The 25,428-nt window shown below is 36.0% G+C and overlaps 1 protein-coding gene across 1 annotated transcript; it reads right to left on the bottom strand.

Annotated features, from left to right (window-relative positions):
* Positions 1–23,656: 23,656 nt before the first annotated feature.
* On the bottom strand, positions 23,657–25,207 carry LOC138941781 (uncharacterized). Its single transcript, XM_070311666.1, has 5 exons — positions 25,067–25,207; positions 24,773–24,913; positions 24,506–24,642; positions 23,962–24,362; positions 23,657–23,853 (listed from the first exon to the last, which is right to left on the bottom strand). Exons 1-5 carry the CDS (start codon positions 25,205–25,207, stop codon positions 23,657–23,659), a joined length of 1,017 nt encoding a protein of 338 aa, XP_070167767.1.
* Positions 25,208–25,428: the final 221 nt, after the last annotated feature.

Here is a 25,428-nt window from a genome sequence, read left to right as displayed (position 1 = left end):
TGAAATAAAAATTTCCAAAGGATTATCAGAAATCATTCACAATATATTAATAAAAATATATGACTTATAATGCGACATGGGCACGCCAAGTTTCTGTATGTCACTTTAATTTTAATCCTTTTCGTTCCAGATCTATCTGGTAAAGCTTATGATTAATTTCAAAACAAGTCGATCAGTTTGGCACGGGGCACTCTTAAACTCGAAATTGATGATCGATGTGATCGGCATTATTGCAGTAAGGATTAAGTAGTTTTATAATGTACTATTTGTAATAAAATCCGCAATATAATTGCTATTTTATATACAATATTATGTATTATGTATAATATTTATTTGGGGGGGGGGGATATAATAGCGTAATTTTATAAAAATAAAATGGATTTTAATTTTCTCGAGAGAATTTATAATATTTCTATAAATGCAGGACTGATTTTATCAAACAAATACTATTTTGAATTACAAACTCTCACAAACTGAAATGCGTCTATATACTTAGCTAATTAACATGATTTCATATTTAGTTCTGATTTTTAAAAAATTTTTATTTTTTAGAGGAAAATTATTTTTTAGTTTTTTATTTTGTATGAAAATTATTTATCAAAAAAAAATATTTTTAAATGTTATTTTTCAGGAAGAGATATTAAACTTTTTTTGCGTACAAATTGGGATTTTTTGATATACTTGGTGTATTTTTTTTTTTACTTTTAAGGTTTTTTTTAGGTGATCTCATTGCTTTTTGTAAATTAATATATACCAAAAAAGATTGTTTTTTTTATAAAATAATGTAATATAGTTACACAAGAATGCAAAGAAAATCAATGTATACATATTATGTATGTATACTGACAAAGCGAATAACATTTTGTTGCAGTAAGATCCACTTTAAGAATAATAAGTAAATACTATATATGAATACTTTGGTTCTTTGCATACATATAACTATATTACATTATTTTATAAAAAAAAGAAAACTTATAAATATCTCGGATTGCACAACATGCTACTATAATATTAGTTATACGTATGCAAAGAAAACCAAAGTATTCATATATAGTATTCACTTATTATTCTTAAAATGGATCTTACTGCAACAAAATGTTATTCGCTTTGTCAGTATACGTACATAATATATATACTTTGATTTTCTTTGCATATGTATAACTATATTACATTATTTTATAAAAAAAGGATAACTTATAAATATCTCGCATTGCACAACATGCTACAATAATATTAGTTATCGTATGCAAAGAAAACCAAAGTATTCATATATAGTATTTACTTATTATTCTTAAAGTGGATCTTACTGCAACAAAATGTTATTCACTTTGTCAATATACGTACATAATATATATACTTTGATTTTCTTTGCATATGTATAATTATATTACATTATTTTATAAAAAAAAAGGAAAACTTATAAATATCTCGCATTGTACAACATGCTACTATAGTATTAGTTATACGTATGCGAAGAAAACCAAAGTATTCATACACATAGTATTTACTTATTAATTAATTGTACTTATTGTCTGTTACTATCAAATCTCTAATCCAATATGTTACGCTATTTAGCAAAGTTCTTCAATTAAGATTGCATACGGTATAAAACCGTTTGCAATTCCAGCTGAAGAAATCCCAGCTATAAAAGTACACTGGTCTTCTCAAAAGAATTGATTTTGCTTTATCCTGCAAATAAGTGCTATAATTTAGATAATATTCATATATAATCAAGAAATATACTTATAAAACAATAAATAAACATATATAAGCAGGTATATATATATATATATATATATATATACGAAATTTTAATCTACTTACTCGATAGCACCGAATATATATTTTCTGCAACAGATTTAAATATAACCTTAATCTTATTATATTTTGACATCGCGATGCTACCGCGTTCCGCGTTGCTTGATACATATCATATACCCAGATAGCCAAGAATGTTAAAATCACGTTTTGCCAAAGCGTTGCGACAAGGTTAGCTTTAATTTTGACAACAATTGTCTAGCGAACGTTTGTCTTGTTTTGGTTTGTCAAAAAGTTTGAAGCAAATTGACGGCAACATTTTTTGTCTCACGATGCTGTAAATAATAGAAAAAGGTTTTCTCGTAAATTTTACGCAAAGAAGAACATGTATGATGCTATTCACGGTGTAACACAAACTTTACATCAATTAGTAGCAAATTTTATTATACATGCTATAATAGCAAATTTACGACAAGAACAGAGCAAACCTTATTGTACACAATATGATAACATATTTACGAAAAGAACAGAACAAAGTATACTCTGGCACAACAAGATGCAAAATTCACGCAAATAACAGAGCAACCCTTGCCATGCATGGCATGACAGCAAATTTACAACTTTACTTTGTTACAAACTTTACAAAAATATAGTATTCAGCCGATAGTTCGTTTGTTCATCGTTATGCGACGCGCTATATGCATTCATCTCGTATTTGATTATTAGTCATGAGAAGTATATATAAAGCTTGTAAAAAGCAACTGATAGAAGATTAAAAATATAATTATTTCTATCAGTTCAATTACTGATACAATCCTAAACATAGGAAATTAAGATATTGGACTGATTGTCTCTCTTAGATCGGACAGATATAAATGTCTAAAAAAGTTTAAATTATCCGTTTATTGTTTATTTAAAATGTAAAATATATATATATAAAATTCATATATTCATTATATTATGAATTCATTTTCAATTATTTATATATTATCATCATCTCATAATTATAATAAATGCCACCTAAGACTCTTGTCTGCTCGGTCGCATATTCTTAAACGATGCGTCAGAAAACATGATGGATTGCTTCACAAAAAATATTCCTCTCTGCGAGATTTATCGTTCCTCAGAGTTTGTCGCAGAGTTTCTGAATCATCCTATACAGAGAATTATCACAAATTTGCTATCATGCCGTACACGGCAAGGTTTGCCCTATTTTTGTCACAAATTTGCTGTCATCCCGTGCACGGCAAGGTTTGCTCTATTCTTGCCACAAATTTGCTATCACCCCGTGCACAGCAAGGTTTTTCTTGTTCTTGCTACAAATTTGCTGTCATGCCGTGCACGGCAAGGTTTGCTCTATTATTTGCGTAAAATGTGCATCACACTATTGCGACAAGCCTTGCCAGCAAAAGCTAAGCTTTATCCGGACACACCTTGTTACAATTTTGCTGTAAAGACATGCTCGGGTTTGCTGCAAACTTTGTGCAAAGTTTGCATCATTTTGCTTGCTGGGTACGTATGCACACACATACACATTGTCTCTCAAGGCGTATTTGCACACTCAAGTGAAAAATAGTACATGAGAATACAAAATACATAAGAATTGGATATTCTTATCCATTATTTTATATGGGTGGGTTTTCCAAACGTTTACCAATTAATTTATTATCATATAGGAAAACAAGAATAGAAAGAATAAAAGTCGGACATATAAAAGAATATAATAATGGGAATGAAAGAATACAATAAAGAACAAACAGAGAAAGAGAGAAAAGAAATGACGAGCAAGCGAGATAGCTAACATGAAATACTTCCGAAGTTTCACTCGCGAGGCTCGCTTTATCTATAACCTCTCGCGTTATATAACGTTACTGTAAAATTTTTATTTTTTGCGCTTATTGATCCAAAAATAATTACAATGAATTAATAATATTTTACCGATTAAGATGATACCAAACGCGATATAAATCGGATAATTTTTAATCAATTATGTAATTAAAATTATGATTATTTCATTAAGAATAATCCAATTTATGTCATATTTAGTGTCATTTTAATCGCAAGAATCTCATTAATCCATTATATTTCTATGCATACTAATAAAATCCAAAATGTAAGTTTCAGTTTTTATTTTATAAAATGTTTATATTTTGTACATAAGAAAAGATTCCCGATGCTGAAGAATTGACAAAAGCGAGAGAAAGAATAAAGGAGCAAGCGGGATGACAAATACCAAAGAGTTCCGAAGTCTCACTTGCCAGATTCCCTTTATCTGTAATCTTTGACGTATATACAGGGTGATTCAAAACAACCTTCTGTCCTTACAATGTCATATACTTGACACTATTCTAAGACGATTTTTTCTTTGCCAAAATTTTTTCCGAGACTTAGTTTTTAAATTATGAGCCAAAATAGTTAACGAATTACGGGCCGCGTACGCGAGGCAGGCAGGGACAGCGCAACTCACCGTCCGATGCTGGTGATTAGGCGCTCGCTGCGATCAACTGTTTGCTACATGCGATGGAGTGTCTGCGTGAGAGAGAACGTATACGCGTATACACACACATACACATTCTCTCTCTCTCTCTCTCTCTCCCCCTTTCTCTCTCTCTCTTTCTCCCCCTTTCTCTCTCTCTCTCTCTCTCTCTCTCTCTCTCTTTTACACCCATCGCATGTAGCAAACAGCTGATCGCACACACGCACTTTCTTTCTCTTTCTTTCTATCTTTCTCTTTTACACCCATCGTATGTAGCAAACAGCTGATCGCACACACGCACTCTCTTTCTCTCTCTCTCTCTCTCTCTGTCTTTCTCTTTTACACCCATCGTGTGTAGCAAACAGATGATCGCACATACGCACTCTCTCTCTCTCTCTCTCTCTCTCTCTCTCTCACTGATTCTTACCTTTTATGTAGTAATTCGTTGCTCTCATACGACTCAATAAGTACATGTAATACTTCCGTGTGACACAACGAATAACTAGCAAACTTTTTTTCACTCACAAATTGTATCACTTATTGAACTTTTACGAATTAATCTACGCACTTTATCGATAAATTGAATTTATTAACGATTATAACGGTTAATCACAATTTACCGATTATTACTGATTAATTATTAATAACTCGAAGAAAGAAACACGTTATTCGATGCGGAGATTGCGCGACGACAACAAGTAGGTTATGTCGGTACTAGCGTTACCGGCTGCCGAACGACTGAATGTATCACATTACGCGTGATTGAAGCGGACGCTATCATGTGTCCTGTGATCGGCTAAAGCCTCCAACATTGTAAATTCGATAGTTTCGAAAACATGAAACTATAAAATATGAAAATATAATGATGTATAAGAACATCGTTTTTTTTTTAATAAATTCAGTTTATCGATAAAGTGTGTGGATTAATTCGCAAAAGTTCTATAAGTGGTACAATTTGTAAGTGAAAAAAAGTTTGCTAGTTACTCGTATCACACGGAAATATATATTACTTATTGAGTCCTATGAGGGCAACGAATCTCTACATACAAGGTAAGAGTGAGTGAGTGAGAGAGAGAGAGAGAGAGAGAATATGTAAGTGTGTATACTCGTATACGTTCTCTCTCACACATACACCCCATCGCATGTAGCAAACAGTTGATCGCAGCGAGCGCTTCACGTAATCACCAGCATGGGACGGTGAGTTGCGCCGCTCCTGCCTGCCTCGCGTACGCGACCCGTAATTCGTTAACTATTTTGGCTTATAATTTAAAAACTATGCCTCGGAAAAAATTTTAGCAAAGGAAAAATCGTTTTAGAATTGGGTCGAGTGTATGACATTGTAAGGACAGAAGGTTGTTTTGAATCACCCTGTATGTCATCTTATTATAGAAAATAAAATCTCTGTATTTCGTATTTTATATATCTGAAAATAATTGTATTGGATTAATTACATTTTTGCGATTAAAATGACACTAAATATGACATAAATTGGATTATTCTTAATGAAATAAGTGATTATAATTTCAATTAAATAATTGATTAAAAATTATCCGATTTATATCATGTTTGGCATCATCTTAATTGGTAAAATATCTTTAATTTATTGTAATTATTTTTGGATCAATAAGCGCGAAAAATAAAAATTTTACAGTAACGATATATAACACGAGAGATTATAAATAAAGCGAGCTTCGCGAGTGATATTTGGGAAGTATTTCATGTTAGCTATCTTGCTTGATCCTCATTCGTTTTCTTTCTCTTTTTTTCTCTGCTTGTTCTTTATTGTATTCCTTCATTCCCATTATTATATTCTTTTATATGTTTGACTTTTATTCTTTTTATTCTTGTTTTTCTACATGATAATAAATTATTTTATTCATCTTTATTTTATAAAGCATAAATGAGATATTGTATATTTTATAAATAAAAAAAATGTGTATGTGCGTGTGTATTTATGTATATGTATTGTATTTAACTATAGTGAAACGTAATTATGTATTGTATTAGTGAAACGTAATTATGTATTAACTATAGTGAAATAAAAAAAGAAAATATCTTGTATTGTATATCTCATTTATGCTGTATAAAATAAAAATAAATAACTTTATTTATTTACGTGTAGAAAGATAAGAATAAAATAGAAGAATAAATATTAAACAAATACAAAAATATAAAATGGTCGGCTCTAAGCCAAGGTCCTCTGAGGGGGGTGAGGAGCGTGGGGAAACCAACGCGGGGGGACTGCGGCGAAACGATAGGCGAGGAGTCCGTGGTGAGGGGGGGAGGGGGACCGCGATGAAACCGGTGGGCGAGGAGTCCGCGGAGAGGGGGGAGGGGACCACGGCGAAACCGGTAGGCGAGGGGTCCGCGCAGAGGGAAGGGAGGCCGCGGCGAAACCGGTCGGCGAGGGGTCCGCGGAAAGGGGGGAGGAGACCGCGGCGAAGCCGAGTAGATGCGAGAGAGATAGCACAAGCGTCCGCAAGTAGGTGCGAGAGAGATAACGCGAGGCGTCCGCAAATAGGTGCGAGAGAGATAGCGCAAGGCGTCTGCAATGTGTGGGAGAAGGATAGCGCGAAGCATGCACGTGAATGATATAGCGTTCGTAAAGCGGTGTGAGAGAGTTAGTGCGAGGCATGCACGCGTGTAGGAGAAGGATAGCGTCCGCATTGGCATGGGAAAAAAATGACGTTCGCGAGAGAAAGGGAGAAAGAGAGATAACGCGAGGCATGCAGGAGTAAGAAGAGGAAAGAAGAAGGCGCAGAAATAATCAACATTTTATTTTATGTAATAATAATAATATTTATTTAAAAAAATGTGTATATAATATAAATGTGTGTGTGTCTCTGTTTAAAAATAATAAAAATAATAATAAGATAAAAAAAATAAAATAAAATTATAATAATAGAAATATAAAAAAATATAAAATATGTATAATAGGGTGGCGCTCCTTCTGAAACAGAATAATAAAAGTCTTATTAGTATACTAATTTAATTTTTAATATTTAATATTTTTTTAAATAGATACTTATAATCAACCCTTCGACCTCTTGTTTGGAGGCTCATCCCACGATTCCTCTATGTCCTCCTCGTAGGGCTCGAGGTCGAAGAGTCGTCTTATTTCCACACAGAGGCCATCGGGGCCGTTATCCTTCCAGACGTCTTCGGCGATCTCCCGCTCATGGCGTCGCACCATTCTAAAGAATCGCCGATGCTCAAAGTTTAAGAATCCGGGAGTCCATATGTCGCTCTTACTAGTGTACTATTAAATAAAATTATAATATATTATAATATATGTTATAAATAATTAATACAACGTAAAATATGCAGAAATATTACTTACTCTCTGATATACTACAAGATTTAACAGAGCTCTTAGCAACCCCATCACCAAGTCCTGCGCCCACCACGACACGTTCAACCGTCCTCGTTGTAATATCAATTCTATTAACGATGGCATTTTCGACTTTAAACAAACGTTATTTACAAACAGTTGGACACTTCAAACAAATTATATTCTCAAACTGCTCAAGACTTTGTGACGGACACAATGGGATAGACACTGTCTCGAACATTTTAGAGTAGGGGATGTATCACTTACAAAGAACGCTTACCTTCTGCACATGATAAGGAGACAAAAGTAAGCACGTTCCAACGAACAATTATCTAAAGTTTTTAACTATGAATAATATATTATTATAATATGTAACCCACTATTGAACAGTTGCGTACTGCTTCAGAACGGCTATCCAACGACTATCGAACTGTTTTTGAATGGCTTTGAACGGCTATCAAACTACTATCGAACGGCTTTGAACGGCTATTGAACAGCAAAACAATTATTTATACGCCATTAAAATATTTAAAGTCTATGTCCATGTATTGATAAGTAATATCTGTAGCCTGATAAGGCGGCTGACACCGCTATTTAACGTCATGTACTGAAATTTGATTCTCGCATACTGGGATAAGAAAAAGGAAAAGGAAAGAATAAAAGAGAATAAAAATATATTTTAACAATAGTTTATTCTAAATAATGTTTGGACGAATCCTTATGATGATTCGTCCACCAATTGAATATTTTAAATACATTTTGTAAAGCGCAATTTTTTAAATGTTTTTTACAGCGCATAGTATTAGTAACATCTAGCTTATTTAACGAAGTGATATCTTCATAGCCCGCATCCAAGGTCTTGATAATAACGTCGTTTCTCGCATCGTCGTCAAGTATATCGGTCAGCCATTCTCGTTTTTCGTGTCCTTTAACATACACGATAGGAGATGCTCCATCTTCCTCATCCGTCGCACCCATCACAGCTCTCATATTCAATCGCCTAGCGAAGCTGTGTGAAACGTTTCCATCCTCCCATTGAAATCCATGATGATGCCTGACTAGCCATGAAGCTTGACATCTTTCAGATTTTGTAAGCGCACGCCATGGTAGGGGACTTGCAAAAAAGTAGTGAGAGAGAACAAATTCGTTTCTCAGTCTCGCTTCCTTCACGACAAAGTTTCGCCCGACAATGAATCCTTGCAGATCCACAAACGTTGGTGCGATCATGCTGATAATATTACTGTACGATTGCAAGAATGATGTACGACTGCTATCGACCGTCAAAATTTCAATCTTTATGTATTTTAACATTGGAGGGGATATTTGCTGATCTATGTAATTTTACGAACTACGTTAGTCAATGGGCAATATTCGACAACGCGATCGTGCAAGATGAGACAATAGGCGGTAGTGTTTGCCGGTATATCCTCCTTGCACTCAAACTAATCTCACATCCACGGTGGAATTTTTGACAGATTCGTTTTGTCGCGAATAGTCAATAACCGCGAGAGGACCGCAATATAGAAATTTTGAAATGTTTAATAGCACATCATCATTATCACATCCGTAATAAGATTTGCGAAAACGGAAGTACATATCGAACAAGAGGGCGAATCTATTTTTATCAAAATCTAAATTCAAATCATCGTAGGGATAAAATTCCAAGTTCAGATAGAGTTTGACGTTGGTCAATTTACAGTCGTCGAATGTAGTAATATCTTTTGACACAGCATTTTTTCTGCCAGTCTGCAGCGCAAAGATCACGTATCGCGGCTTCTCCAGCTGAGAGGCGGCTTTCACGGTCCACGAATGCTTGGTCGTATTATGCAATAGAGGAAATTCGTATAGATCCCAAGAGCGAAAACTGATATTCAAGTATCGCCCGCTTTCCAACGCGCGCAGCAAGGATAATTTATTGATCTTGCTCAATATTACCTGTGCCATTTTATCTTGAATAATTCGATATCAGCTTCAGTCAAAGCGTTTATATTTCGACGACAATGGAAGGCAATTCGAGCCTTTATGAAAAAAAATTAATTATTTGCATTTTTCTTATAATTGATTGGACAAATTAAAAAATTTTTCCTACAAAAGTTGTTTTGTTTTAAAGGTTCTATCCAATGATATCTCACTCGATCCCTCTTCCCATTAAAAAAAATGAATTTCATATCCGTTTTTCCAATTTTTCCGCTTTTCCGAGAAACGCGAGTGGCACTATTTGATTCTTCATTATAGCTTTTACTATAAAAATTTTTTCCCCAATTTGCTACGACAAGCCATTTTCAAAAAAAAGGCTGATACGGGCGCTCTGTTACACCCTGTATACCGACGATGATAAAATTAAATATATTATTGGCGACAAATGCGCATAGATGTGACAATGATATGTGTAATCCAGTATTAAGTAACGAGGGATACAAGTATAAAAATATAATAGCACCATTAATCTCTAATAAAAAAGCTGGAAGAGGTATAAACATACCGCGTGCTATGACGATAATAAAATCGATTACATTCATTGGAATGATCCCAACGAGTTGCTAGATTGCGATTGCTGGAAGCTTCGCGTCAAACCGGCAACAATGCCCACGACAATGAAATAGTATCAAGTATCGAGGAACTTTGCGAAGCTGGTAGTAGTGTTACTAGGAAAGTTCTAAGCCATGGTCCTCTAAGGGGGGGTGAGGGGCGAGGGGAAACCGGCGCGGGGAGGTATGACGTCACGGGGGGGGGACGGTATGACGTCACGGGGGGGGGGGTATGACGTCACGCGGGAGGGGGGCGAAACCGATGGGCGAGGGATCCGCGGAGAGGGGGAAGGAGAACCGCATCCTAACCGATAGGCGAGGGACCCGCTAACCTAACCTAACCGGTAAGCGAGGGGTCCGCGGAGAGGGGGGAGAGGGACCGCGCGAAACCAATAGGCGACGGGTCCGCGGGGAAGAGGGAACGCGAAGGTATAATGCCGCGAGTAGGTGTGAGAGAGATAGCGCGAGGCGTCCGCAATGTGTTAGAGAAGGATAGCGCTAATGATATTCTACGGGCGTGAAAGAAGGATAGCGCGAGGCGTCCATATGAGCGTAAGACAAGGATAGCGTTTGCATGCACGTGGGAAAAGGATGGCGCGAGGCGTTCGCAATGTGTGGGAGAGGGATAGCGTCCGCATGCACTTGAGAGAGATAGCGTCCGCAAGTTAAATTTTGCAGACTGTGCATATCTATTACACCGTTTTTATTCATACATACATAAAGGATGGGATAAATAATTAAATTCATAGATAATTAGTAAAATAACTTATTTATTACAAGCCTCGTGAAGAATATCATTTACAGCACATGTCAATAACTCGCAATCTATGAGCGATTCGCTGTTAAACATATCACTTTCATGTATTGTTTTTGCAGCGTTGCATACATTAGCGATATTATTCCGTTGTAAAACAGTTACAAATTGTTTGAATTTTTCATTTACAATATGCGTATCTTCGCATAACCAGTAATACATATGATCTATACATTTTTCAAAATCGGATAAATAGAATAGAGTTGGCGGTTTCATATATAAAGAATTATTGGATAATCCAATTTTTATAATATTCGAATCAAATATTTTAACCACTTTGAATGTCAAATCTCGAATCCGCAATGAGATTTCAGTCGATTGTAGAAGCCGTTCAATGTCCCCACGTTTCTGCATTAGCGATTTCCACGTTTCAAAAGGCAATATTATTTGATTGCCCCGATTATCGCCGAGAATCAATTCCACGCAAGATACAGCTCCAACCAATGTCCAAATATTTGTATGACGTCGGGGTTTAAGGCGTATCGTCTTCCGAGTATACGAACCGCGCGACGAGGCTCGGATAAAATGCTAGGGAGTAAAAACAATATTATTTATATAAATATTTAAAAGGTGTAAATAAATATTTAAAAAGTATAAAATTTTTCATGTTAATTAAAACTTACTTGTTACATTTCTTCTTCTTACACGGTGAAGTTTTATCAGCATCTTGAATCGGAACGTAATAATTCATGCGGCTTCCTTCAGTGGGATACATTTTTATATGAACCTTTCACACAAGTGGTCGATGCAATACTGAACGTATTGAACATATTCAAAATATGTATTAGCGTTGCAAAATTGCAATGTAGTGGGGATTATTGATGACGCAACATATTTTTCAATTTTTCTATTCAAGCGCCGATATACGGCTGCTTCGCGATGACATCATCACCAGGTGTGAGATTTAGCCGAATGCACAAAAAATGCAACGTAATATAAAATTTTCAAGCGCCGATGTGCGGCTGCTAGATATCAGAATTCAAACGCGCGTGTCAAAACATGACATAATCGTGAAATATAAGAATAATTATCAAGGTTAAATTGTCCTAATATACAAGTAATTTAAAACTTTTTTAATGCATCTGGGCTGAGATGACATCATCATCACCAGGTGTGAGATTTAGCCGAATGCATAAAAATGCAACGTAATATAAAATTTTCAAGCGCCGATGTGCGGCTGCTTCGCAATGACATCATCCTCAGATATCCAAACGCGCGTGTCAAAACATGACAAAATCGTGAAATATAAGAATAATCCTCATGATTAAATTGCACTAACATTGGACAGCAGCGTGTAATTTGAAACTTTTGCGATGCACCCGGGATTTGACATCATCTCTAGACGACAAAAAAATGCAATAATCGACATTAGTCAAAATGTACGTGACAAATCGCGAAATAAAGATTTAGTTGCTACACATGATGAAAAGAGACATCAAGATAGAATATAAAATCATGGTAAAGAGGCACAACCTGTTAGTATTTTCGTAAAGAGTTCCGAGACAAGAGCTATTAATAAGCGCATCTTGTTAGCAAAAATTTTTGGCATAAATTTAGAAATATGGCGGAAAACAATGCCGAACGAAATCTACGCGAGCAATCTGCAAGGGTGAATTCGATAGAGGAGTACGTTGCGTGGGAACAACGATGCGACGAATATATCGAATCGGTGGAAGAGCAAAGCCGAATCAAACGTCCACGATTATCGATCGGGATTCGACAATCGCTGATTATTCGAATCGCACGACTCGAGGGATTGAAGAACTCGTTACGCAGGCGTTTTGTACACGCGGGCGCAGGATGCAGTACGCGGCAACACGGATTGATTTGTCAAGAAATCGATACGGCGTTCGAGAGCCGCATATTGACTGGTGCGGTTATAAATCATAATCACATCGAGCCTCGTCAATTTTTCGAGGATGCCAAAGACATTGTGCTCGAACACGTGCACAATATGATGAAAAAACACTTTAATGTGAAAATTAATACATTGTTCAATGATGAATTTGTGACGGGTGATAAACGCGCAAATAAAAGTATCCATACGAGAAACTATGAACTCTTTTGCACATCCGATTTACGCGAATAGTACGAGTGGCGCGTTGTCGAGCCCACTCTAGCATCGCTCGAAGAATTTCAGGAACGCGATAGCGGGTGGGCATTGTCGCGAATACTCGATTTAACTGTAAATATAAATAAATATAATCCAATGAGCGCAGGGTGCCACATTAAATTACCGCGAGAAATAACAATGAAGAGAGCGATAATAAACGTGCAATCTAATGACAATGCGTGTTTCGCGTGGGCGGTGGTCGCCGCTCTATATCCAGCTGAAGATCTTGTTTATCGGGAATCATCGTTTCCTCATTACACGACAGTGCTGAATCTCCAGGACATTGAGTTTCCAGTGAATGTGAATCAAATTAAAAAATTCGAACTTGCCAATGATATCTCAATCAATGTATATAGTATCGAGGAAAAGAACATTGTCCCGATACATCTGAGTGAGCTGAAAAGAGACAAACACGTCAACCTGTTGTACGTTGAAGACATCAACGTTGAACATTTCGCGTGGATCAAGAATCTATCCCGCCTCGTGACCTCACAATTGAGCAAACATAATGGTCAAAAATATATCTGCGATCGGTACGTATATATTTAATAAATTATATTGCAGAAATCTTTGAACAAAAATTAAAAATTATTTCTTTTACAGATGTTTGCACCACTTTGGCTCGCACGACAAGTTACAGTCACATACGGCGGACTGTCGAGAGATAAACGAGTGCGCTATCCGATTACCGAGCGATAAGGACAAGTGGCTCACGTTCAACAACTATAATCGGAAAAAGAGGCTTCCTTTCGTCGTGTACGCCGACTTGGAGTGCGTTTTAGAGAAGACGGAGGAAGAGAGAAACTACCAACATCATAAAGTATTTAGCATAGCATATTATGCACATTGTTCGTACGATGATTCGTTATCCGCCTATCATTCCCGTCGCGATATCGATTGCATATCATGGTTCATCGAAGAACTAAAAAATTTAACGCAACGTGTAAAAATTATTTTATCAGCAATGTCTCCATGGTAAATTTAATATCTGATGAATGTGAAAATTTTCATAGCGCGACACAATGTCACATTTGCGAGAAACCATTCGTACAAGACGATACACGCGTACGCGATCATTGCCATCTGACTGGGCGATACAGAGGTCCCGCACATTCAAATTGCAATTTAAATTATAAAGATTCTTTTTGCATTCCAATAGTTTTTCATAATTTATCCGGTTACGACGCGCACTTCATTATCAAGGAAATAGCTACAGCGTTCGAAGGGGGAATCGAGTTACTTCCGATAACAAAGGAAAAATATATATCATTTACGAAAAATGTTAAACTTACCGAAGAGAAATCAAAACATCATATTAAATTGCGTTTTATCGATTCGTATAAATTTCTCACAGCTAGTCTCGATAAATTGGCATCATTCTTGAATAAAGACAAACTCAAAATTTTAAAATCTGAATTTCTAAATTTACCGAACGACGATTTCAATTTATTAACACGGAAGGGTGTCTTTCCGTACGAATATATTGACTGTGTTGACAGGTTGCAAGATACGTGTTTACCACCGCGCGAATCATTTTACAGTTTCTTGACCGGTGACACGATATCTGAGAGCGATTACGCGCACGCCGAGAACGTCTGGAAACGGTTCTCCATTCGAACGCTGGGCGAATATAGCGACTGGTATCTCAAAATTGATGTCTTATTAGCAGACATTTTTGAAAATTTCCGCGAAAATTGTATTAAAAGTTATGGGCTCGACCCCGCGTATTATTACACTCTTCCCGGATACACGTGGGACGCCATGTTGAAGCATACGAATATTACATTCGAATTGCTTACGGATATCGACATGGTTATGTTTATCGAACGCGGAATACGCGGTGGTTTGAGTCAATGTTCCAACAGATACGCACATGCTAATAACAAGTATATGCTATCGTACGATCCATCGAAATCTTCAACGTATCTCATGTACTCTGATGTAAATAATTTGTACGGATGGGCAATGTGTCAACCCTTGCCCTATACAGATTTTCGATGGGTCGACGACGTATCCGATTTTGATATATCATCGATCGCGCTCGATTCGCCTATAGGCTACATCCTTGAAGTCGATCTCGAGTATCCGCAACGTGTTCACGATGCGCACACTGACCTACCGTTTTGCCCGACACGCGACAAACCACCTGGTAAGCGGCAGGATAAACTGCTCGCAACCTTATACGATAAGAAACGTTACGTAATACATTACCGCAACCTGCAGCAATGCACGCGACACGGACTTCGCGTTACAAAAATACATCGAATATTACAGTTTTCGCAGTCTCCATGGCTTCGCAGTTATATCGAACTCAATACACAAGTCTGAATACTCGCGAAAAATGATTTTGAAAAAAATTTATTATATATATTCATTATATATTAACGGAAGATGCTATCGCGTTTCTTGATTTTGCTATACAGGATGTTTCATAATTCCCCATTTCGAATTATTCTATACTGCACGGAAAGAATGCAGTACATTTTCATATATTATGAAAAATTATTATTTAATGTATTATTAATTTCATTTTAATATTTATGACATACATGCGTGCGTAAGTATTTATGCGTGCATGTGTGTGCGCGTACGTATATGCGTGTATGCGTTACGGGTGTGCGCAAATTGTGTGTGCGCGCGTATATAGTACGCGTATATAGTATATATGTGTGCGTGCGTATACATATCATTGAATCTGTAACAATATGGCGTCTTGCGAACAAAGCGACATACGTCTAGTGGCGTATCAGTGAACTTGGAAAATGGTCTAGCAGCATAGCCTAGCGGCGTATCAGTGAACCTGGGAAACGGCCTAGCAGCATAGCCTAGCGGCGTATCAGTGAACCTGGAAAACGGCCTAGCAGCATAGCCTAGCGGCGTATCAGTGAACCTGGAAAACGGCCTAGCAGCATAGCCTAGCGGCGTATCAATGAACCTGGACAAACATGGCGTCTCGAAAAGTGACACCTTTTTGGCCGAAAAATTCATATGAAATATCGAGATCTGTACACCAAGTGCAAGTACCAGTGTCATTTTGATATTATTATATTCGGAAAAATCCTCGATTGATATGTTTATCTCTCGAAAGGATGGTCCGACGTACGAGATATTTTGAATTCATTTTCTAAAATTTTCAAAAAACGTCCTCACTCCGGTAAATGATACACGGTAGCGTCTGTTTACAGTAAACAAAAAGACGACGAAAGATATACTTAGCGAGACGCTACCGCGTCTCTTGATATTTACCTAAAACAGTAAAAGCAACCGGAAGTATTTAATTTGCTCGATTACTGCACGACATAGGCACACTTTCTAATCTTATAGAAAATCGCAATTTATTAGATACGGTCGCGCGATCTCATCGTATTAAAATCCTGTTACTGCGCGGAAGTTCCACTCCGAAAACTCTCTTCGAGCGTTTAAAGTCATACAGACGTAAAATAGACGAAACGGGAGCGTCCCATTTGACTACGTTAATATTGACCATAGTCCCAATTGTCCACATTGAGATCGATCACGTTATGATTGACCACGTTGATATTGATCACGTTGATATTGACCATGGTCCCGATTAATCACTGTCCTGATTGACCACGGTCCCAACTGGCTACATTGATATTTACCGTAAACTTCTTAATGCGAAGTGAGGTTCTACATGGGTTTAAAACTTTTCATGCAAATTGAGGTTTCACATGGGTTTACTATTTTCCAAGCAAAACGAGGTTCAAGACAAACCTATGTGTCTAGTTTTTTAATAGTGGAGCCTCCCTGCAGGAGGGGCGGAACACATTGCTCCCATGCATACACTTTTTATTGCGAAATGAGATTCCACATAGGTTTAAAACTTTCCACTAAACCGAGATTTTATATAGGTTTACAATTTTTCACGCAAAGCGTGGTTCAACCCAGGTTAATTGCAACCCAGATTAATTGCAGCAAGGTGAATATCAATGTGGCTAATTGCAACGTGGTAAATATTAACGTGATCAATCGGGACCGTGGTCAATATCAACGTGATCGATCGGAACCGTAGTCAATTGTAACATGGTAAATATCAATGTGGTCAATCGCAATGTGGTCAATCTCAACGTGGTCAATTGGGATCGTGATCAATATTAAGTTGGTCAAACAGGTGCCACTCAGACGAAACGAGTGAAACTGAAGGACATATTTGTATCCACCAACGAGGACAATGGCGACAAAACATTAACAAGCTACGCAGATTCTCCGACAAAAAAAAGAAAGGGTTTGCTCGACTGGAGCAAACTCGAATGATGCAATTCAAAAAATTGTATTACAATCCAGCGCACTATGCTGGTTATTCAGCGATGGACAATTTATCGAGAGCCGCTAAATCAAATTTCACACGGAACGAAATTATCAACAAGTTTAAATCGTAAGATGCATACATTTTGCATCCCCCGGTACGACGGAAATTTCCGCGTTTACATTATAACATGATAAGTATCGATGATTTATGGGAGGCTGATTTGTTCAATCTTCGTAATCTCAAGAGCTATAATGACGATTATTCATATTTATTAAGAGGATGCCGGAGCGACGGCCGAACTCCGACGGGTTAGCGCCCTCATCTAAGCGTAACTAAAATTATCGATAATACCGACCGAAATTATCGATAATATCAATAATTTTAGTTCCGCTGTTACCAATATTAATATTTCTGTATGTTTTATGCATATTTGAAAGAGAATTGTGTTCAATATGTTGAAATCGGATAACATCGTGTATTTCTACTGCTCTATTGCCTCGCACGCATATCTAAGCGTATCTAAGCGTATAGATAACAGTATAACATATACACGTGTCTGCCTTTATTGCATATTTGAACACAATTGCACACATTACTTATATGGACTTATATATATATATATATATATATATATATATATATGTACGTGTGTGTGTGTGTGCCTTTCCATATATCTTTCCAAGAGGAATAATATTTGGCCATGTGTATGTGTGTGTGTGCATGTATTGTTATATATATATATATGTGTGCCTTTTATGTATATATATATATATACATACATACATATATAGATACATACATACATACATACAATAGCACAATACATATATATGTATTATAATATATAATAACGGTTATATTGCTAATCTTACATAACTATTAAATCGCATCCGGTTCAAAATATTGTAAAGCAACCAGCACACGTAAATCGCCTCTGGAATATTTTTTACAATAACCAGCACACGTAAATCGCCTCTGGAATATTTTTTACAATAACCAGCACACGTAAATCGCCTCTGAGATATTTTTTACAATACCCAGCACACGTAAATCGCCTCTGGGATATTTTTTACAATACCCAGCACACGTAAATCGCCTCTGGGATATTTTTTACAATAACCAGCACACGTAAATCGCCTCTGGGATATTTTTTACAATACCCAGCACACGTAAATCGCCTCTGGGATATTTTTAACAATAACCAGCACACGTAAATCGCCTCTGGGATATTTTTTACAATACCCAGCACACGTAAATCGCTTCTGGGATATATTTTTAACCAGAACGCTCATGCAAACCGCATCTGGTATGAAATATTTACAACCAATTCACGAAAAGATCGCTTCTGGGATCAAATATTTCGGCAATATTTAGAGCGCACATGCAAACCGCATCTAGTATGAAATATTTACAACCAGTTCACGAAAAGATCGCTTCTGGGATCAAATATTTCGGCAATATTTAGAGCGCACATGCAAACCGCATCTAGTATGAAATATTTACAACCAGTTCACGAAAAGATCGCTTCTGGGATCAAATATTTCGGCAATATTTAGAGCGCACATGCAAACCCCATCTGGTATGAAATATTTACAACCAGTTCACGAAAAGATCGCATATAGATAATATATAACACACATAGTATGCTCGGATCAGAAAGAGACGGACAGAGAAGAATGGGCAAAGAGAAAGAGGATATGAGTGTAAGTGAGCAAGTGTCTATACAAGTGCCAAAAGTAAGAAAAAAAAGGAAATAGTTGGATCTTTCTCCGTAGCAATACTTTATGCTCACTAATATTTAGCGACTGATGTGAATTATTAATCGATATATCGTTGTACAGCCATTCTCTCGCTTACTCATTCCTATTCTCTCTCTCTCTCTCTCTCTCTCTCTCTTTCTTTTTTTTGCCCATGTCTGTCTATTTCTTTATAACAAAAATACTATATGAGTACTAAATACTATGTGCATCATATACATATAATGTGTATGTTCATGTATTGTAGTAATTTTAAATTCTATTTAAAGATTTATTTTATGTTACAATTTTTTTATACAAAGGTCTTTATGTTGTTTTCTATTTAGGAATTGCTTTAAAGATATAATCAAAAAATAAAAAAAAACTTGAAATATTACATTTTTATATAATATTACATTATCATACTTATATTTTTGTGTAAACTACACGGAAAAAAAATTCAATTATATCTAGCGACATATTAGTATATAGTATACATTAAAACAATTCCTTCTAGAATTATGGTATATAAATATACTAACCTTTTGACCCTTATTCTTTTTAAAGAAAGTCTGCGGGCAAAGCGAGGCAAGCGTTTCTCATTACATTTTCGCCCTATTATATGAACACACTATGACTACACAAACACAACACTCGTTTTTTAAATTCGACGCGTTATAACGCGTTATAACGGTTGAGCACACTTTTGCGGTTATCTCTCGTTACGCGTATGTACACAACACGCGCGACTGAGACTGAGACTGAGTACTGCCGCGCACTGATATTATCGCATGTGCCTGGCTGTGTGCGTGTGAATAGTACAGTCGCCTTATTCCCCGATACGTACATACATACTTAGATACATGCATGCTACAAATATCGCGTAATAATAAAAACAAATGCGCATCTTTATAAACGAATATTCTGTAACCGAATAAAAAGTTATTTTCATATTGATTAAAATTAATTCGATACATAAAAACATTATTTATTAATATTTTACGACGTGTCATTTTAATCACAATAATGTAATTAATGCATTTAAATTATTTTCGGATATATAAAATGCGAAATACAGACATTTGATTTTCTATAGTAACATGACATATATATACAGGGTGTCCGGCGTCAACCGCATCACCGGTCATGTGCAGGTAGAGCAGGTGAAACCGAGAAGAAAAGTCCTGTACCAATTTTTTATATAATACTTAATAAAAGAGTTATTATTGAGTAAAGTCTGGCCAATCAGCGCCGATCTTTAGCTGGGCGCATGTCGATGAACCGCGCGCTTGATAGTGTACAGCGTGTACGCCGCTGCACAATTCACAAGACGCGGCTCACCGACGTGCGCCCGGCTAAAGGTCGGCGCTGATTGGCCAGACTTTACTCAATAATAACTCTTTTATTAAGTGTTATAGAAAAAAAAGGTAAAGGACTTTTCTTCTCGATTTCATCTGCTCTACTTGCACACGACCGGTGATGCGATTGACGCCGGACACCCTGTATATATATATAAATTTTATAATAATTTATATATATTAATCTAACGTGAAAGATTGTAGATAAAGGGAGCCTCACGAGCGAGACTTCGGAACTCTTCGATATTTGTCGTCTCGCTTGCTCCTTCATTCTTTCTCGCTTTCGCTTTTGTCGACTCTCCAACATCGCGCAGGGATCTTTCCTTATCTATTATATATAAACATCTTATAAAATAAAAACTGAAACTTTTTCGTATTGTATTTTATTAGTATAAAAATAATTATAATGGATTAATGAGATTCTTGCGATTAAAATAACCCCAAATATGACAAATCGGATAATTTTAAATGAAATAAGTAATCATAATTTTAATAACATAATTGATTAAAAATTATCCGATTTATGTCATGCTTAGTATTATTTTAATCGCAAGAATCTCATTAATCTATTAGAATTATTTTGATATCGATAAAATACGAAAAACAGAAATTTTACGAACGATATGTAACCCTAATACGATAATATACGATATTATAGATAAAGAGAGCCTCGCGAGCGAGACTTCGGAACTCTTTGATGTTTGTCATCTCGCTTGCTCCTTGTTCTTTATTGTATTCTTTCTCTCTCATCCCCATTATTATATTCTTTTATTTCTTCGACTTTTATTCTTTCTATTCTTGTCTTCCTACATAATAATACATTAATTTATTCGTCTTTATTTTATACAACATAAATGAGATATTGTGTATGTCATAAATAGAAAAAGTATTTAATTATGTATATTTTTGTGTGTACATGTGTTGTATTTAACTGTAGTTAAATAGAAAAAGAAGATAACTTGTGTATCTTATTTATGATGTATCAAATAAACATAAATAAATAAATTTATTTATTTTCATGTAGGGAGACGAGAATAGAAAGAATAAAAGTTGAGCAAATAAAAGAATATAATAATGGAAATAAAAGAATACAATAATGAACGAGCAGAAAGAAAGAGAGAGAGAGAGAGACAGAGACAGAGAGAGAGAGAGAAGCGCGAGTGAACGCGTAAGTAAATATGCGAGGAGCATGAAGCTAAGCGATACGTAATACATAGCGAGCGAGCGAGCGATTAGAAAGAGACAGAGCGTATGATCGAGAGAAAAAAGATACTGCAATAATGTTAGTGCGTACATATATATTACTTTCACATGCATGAAAGAGACAAAGGTAGTACGATTATGTCTGTCCTTGTCATGTAAGATTGCAGCTCCGTCTATCGCGACATAACGCAACTAATCTACTGCTCTGTTTTACTCTTGAGCCTCGATCTCGCACACACACATATGCACGAAAGTGTTGCATCGTAAAATCTTTTTTATAAAGCTTCTAAACTCACTTCTCTAAGTTCACTTATACTCTTTGATGAAATGCCGAGTGCGGAGTTTACTGATTAGGCACGTGTAGATTACACATTTGTTATATTAAGTAAATGTTGACGGCAGAAGCCGATAACAAAACTGTAATTTTCTCATTTTTTTTAACTTTTCATATGAAATATTAAACTCCGCACTCCGTTATTATGTGTACCTTAATTGTGGAAAAGGATTTGTTGATATCTATAATCAACAAAAAGATTTTGCAATCCTACTAATATTCGCATTCTGTCGGTAATCCGGCATCCTCTTAACGACAATTCATATCTATTAAAAAATAAATTTGATAACATGTAATTAGTAAATTTGTTTGGATAGAAACTTTACGTGACAAAACAGATGATTGTGTAGTAAAAACCTTTCAACGCATATTCTCGAGAAACAAAAATCGCCTACCCGTATACCTGCAGATCGACAAGGGTAAAGAATTTATTGTTCTGCATGTACAAAAGTTCTGAAAAGAAAAAGATATTCGTTTTCGCGTAACTCGTAATCGATATTAAAGCAGCTGTAGTTAAACGTTTTAATAGAACGCTCAAAGAACGGATGTGGCGTTATTTTATACATAAAAATACGCGACACTATATCGATATTTTGCAAGATATCCTTCGCGGTTACAATCATACCCGATATTCCATCCTCAAAATGCAACCTGCAGTCGTTACGCTGGAAAACCGCACGTATCACGCATAAAAATATGAATCGGTCTTGGAATAACGATGACGGCGACGACGATCAGAAAAAAATAGCGAGCGCAGACAAAAGGCTAAATATAACGCGGGCGATTTCGCGCGTGTCAATAGAGCAATAGTAGCCTTTGAGAAAGGTTACGAGGCAAAGTGGAGCGAAGAAATATTTCGAATTTATCGTGTTCTCTAATGGAGAAAAACGTACGAATTAAGCGATTTAGCGGGTGAAATTATAGACGGGATTTTTTATAAACAAGAATTAGCACCGGTTATTAAACTTGCAAGGGGAAAAATTCATCGTCGATCGTGTGATAAAAACTACAGGACGCGGTAACAGTAAACAATTTGTATCGTTACCGTTACTAGCGGCCTTGCGGGCCGATCCGCCACGAGCATTACATTTTTTAACCGCGCAATATATCGCCCTGTGATAAAAGCGCTTCCGCACAATCGAATTAGATATAAGAAATCAATTGAGGCAGAGTATACGAATTTGGAACGTTGATGGTGACATTGCACTTTAGACGTATTGAATAGATAATAAAAATATTTAGAGGCCGCGATAAAAAATTAAACGTTAATGGATTATTATTCTGCATATTACAACGAATTACAAAAAGAAGGCAATTGCGGCAATGGAATTCCGCAAGTTTTCGTCGTATCATTCTATTAACGAGGTTACGGTATTGGCAGTTTTTTCGGAGGGTTGTTCAGACGTGTACTTAGTGTACTTACTACCTTATTTAACTACGGCGTATGGGTTGTGGGCAGAGCCGGACTGAGGAATTATCTCCGGCGCTCAGGACAAGAGATCAAAAAGTCGCCCCCCCCCTTCCCTAACTTTCTCGATTGCGTTTGCTCTTTGCACTACCCGGGATCACGACGAGAACGTGGCAAACAGGATCCCATTTGTTTTTTACATTTTTTAATTTTTTCTGTATATTTTAGTTTTTTATAATTTTTTTGTATAGTATTTTTATTTTTTATATTTTTTATAGATTAAAAAATTTTAAAAAGCCTTCAACATAAGTATTATTATGAAGATACTTAAACATACATTTTTCGTGCTTTAGCACCTGCAAATTGTTGAATTATCTCTGTGAAATTGAGGGATTTTGCAAAGTCATTTTCTATGAATAATATTGCCAGATCTACCGATAATCTATTTTCGAGCATGGTAGAACGCAGATATGTCTTTATAAGTTTTAATTTGCTGAAACTTCGTTCTTCTGAAGCTACAGTTACTGTAATAGTTAAGAGTTTTCGAAGAGAAGACCACAAATGAAAAAAAATATCTCGCTATATATTCTCGTGAATCAGTTGAAGCACTTTCAATGGCGACAATAGCTCACCAGAATTATTTAGTAAATTTCGAATACTGAGAATTTCTTGTTTTAACTCATTTCCTGAAATATCAGACTTATCGCCATCTGTCAACGTAACTTCTAAGTTAATACATGCTTCTTGCAGTCTATCCTTATCGGGTATAGTTTTTAAATTATATAAAAACAACCATATGGTATTAAATGTTGATACTTGTTCGAAGCGAGTTTTTAAAGCACTTTCAATAGTATCGATCATTGGGTAGAAAACGGTCATTTTAAACAATTCGTCGGGATCTGATGACATTTCATCTGATACTTCGTAACCGAACATTCTCTTCTTTCTTCGAATTCGGACTGTTTTAAAAACTGGCTCGATCTCAGTTTCGCTAGCTATATTCTTAGCCGTAATTATCACCAGTATTTCTATACTTTGTTACAAAGGTCAGGCACTTTTTTTAGCAATTTCGATGCATTTGATATATCCATACTTTCCGACTGCATAGCCTTACTTACAACGTTGACTTGGAATAAGATGTCGTATCAAATCATTAGTATAAATAAGAACTCGAACCCTTCCATATGCTCAGCTAACGATTTAGCTTCTGACGCAGCGACTGGATCATCTGTCTCTTCGTAGAGTTTAATGAGGGCATCGATCATGTTCAGATACTGAAAACGAACGGCTTCAAGACTGGAAATTCTACTCTCCTATCGAGTTTTACAAATTTCGTTTAATGACAATAACTTGACATATTTTTTCATTATATCCCATCGTTTTGTTGAGGCAGAGAATAACAAATAATCTTTACAGAATTCCGAACAAACATATAGATTTTACCGATGTTTTTACAGCATCTGCTACGACTAGATTTAAACTGTGATAACCATATGGATTAAAAAAAACTCTTAGAAATTGTCTCAAAATTCTCGATTGCACGTCCTTATCTTTTCCAACCATGTTGGCTCCATTATCATATCCCTGTCCACGGCAATCGTTTATATTTAAATCGTAATTTTGTATAATATTGTCGAGAAAGAGGCTAGTTAGCCCTTCCTCTGTAAAGTCAGTTACTAGCTTATAGGCAATAAAACAATTTCTCAGCTGGATTTCGTCAACGTCGACAAAACGTACTGTAATAGACAATTGCTCGACGTGACTTAAATCAGAAGTACAGTCCAATATAATGGAGAAATATTTTGCCTCTTTTACCATCGATAAAATTTTTTTTCGAATTTTATCTCCAAGTAAACTGATCAATTCATTTTGAATCATTTTACTACAATAGTGAATAAAGATCTCTTTGTTTATAATGCGTCGAAAGTGCTCTATCATAACAGGATCAAATTTCCCCAATAATTCAACTAATCCTAAAAAGTTACTGTTACTGAAAGTGTTTAACTTATCAGAAAAAATAAGTTGGGTCCTGATAAAAATAAAACAATTTCGATTAACCGCTCCAGAATAGAAACCTATCGCATTTTCTCGTCATTAAG

Source organism: Polyergus mexicanus, unplaced genomic scaffold, assembly GCF_030449975.1.
Source record: "Polyergus mexicanus isolate NDT 795.1 unplaced genomic scaffold, iyPolMexi1.0 SCAF_20, whole genome shotgun sequence".
In the NCBI taxonomy this organism is placed as follows: Eukaryota; Metazoa; Arthropoda; class Insecta; order Hymenoptera; family Formicidae; genus Polyergus; species Polyergus mexicanus.
Note: the sequence above shows the minus strand (reverse complement) of the source record. Positions and strands in the feature narration are given on the sequence as shown.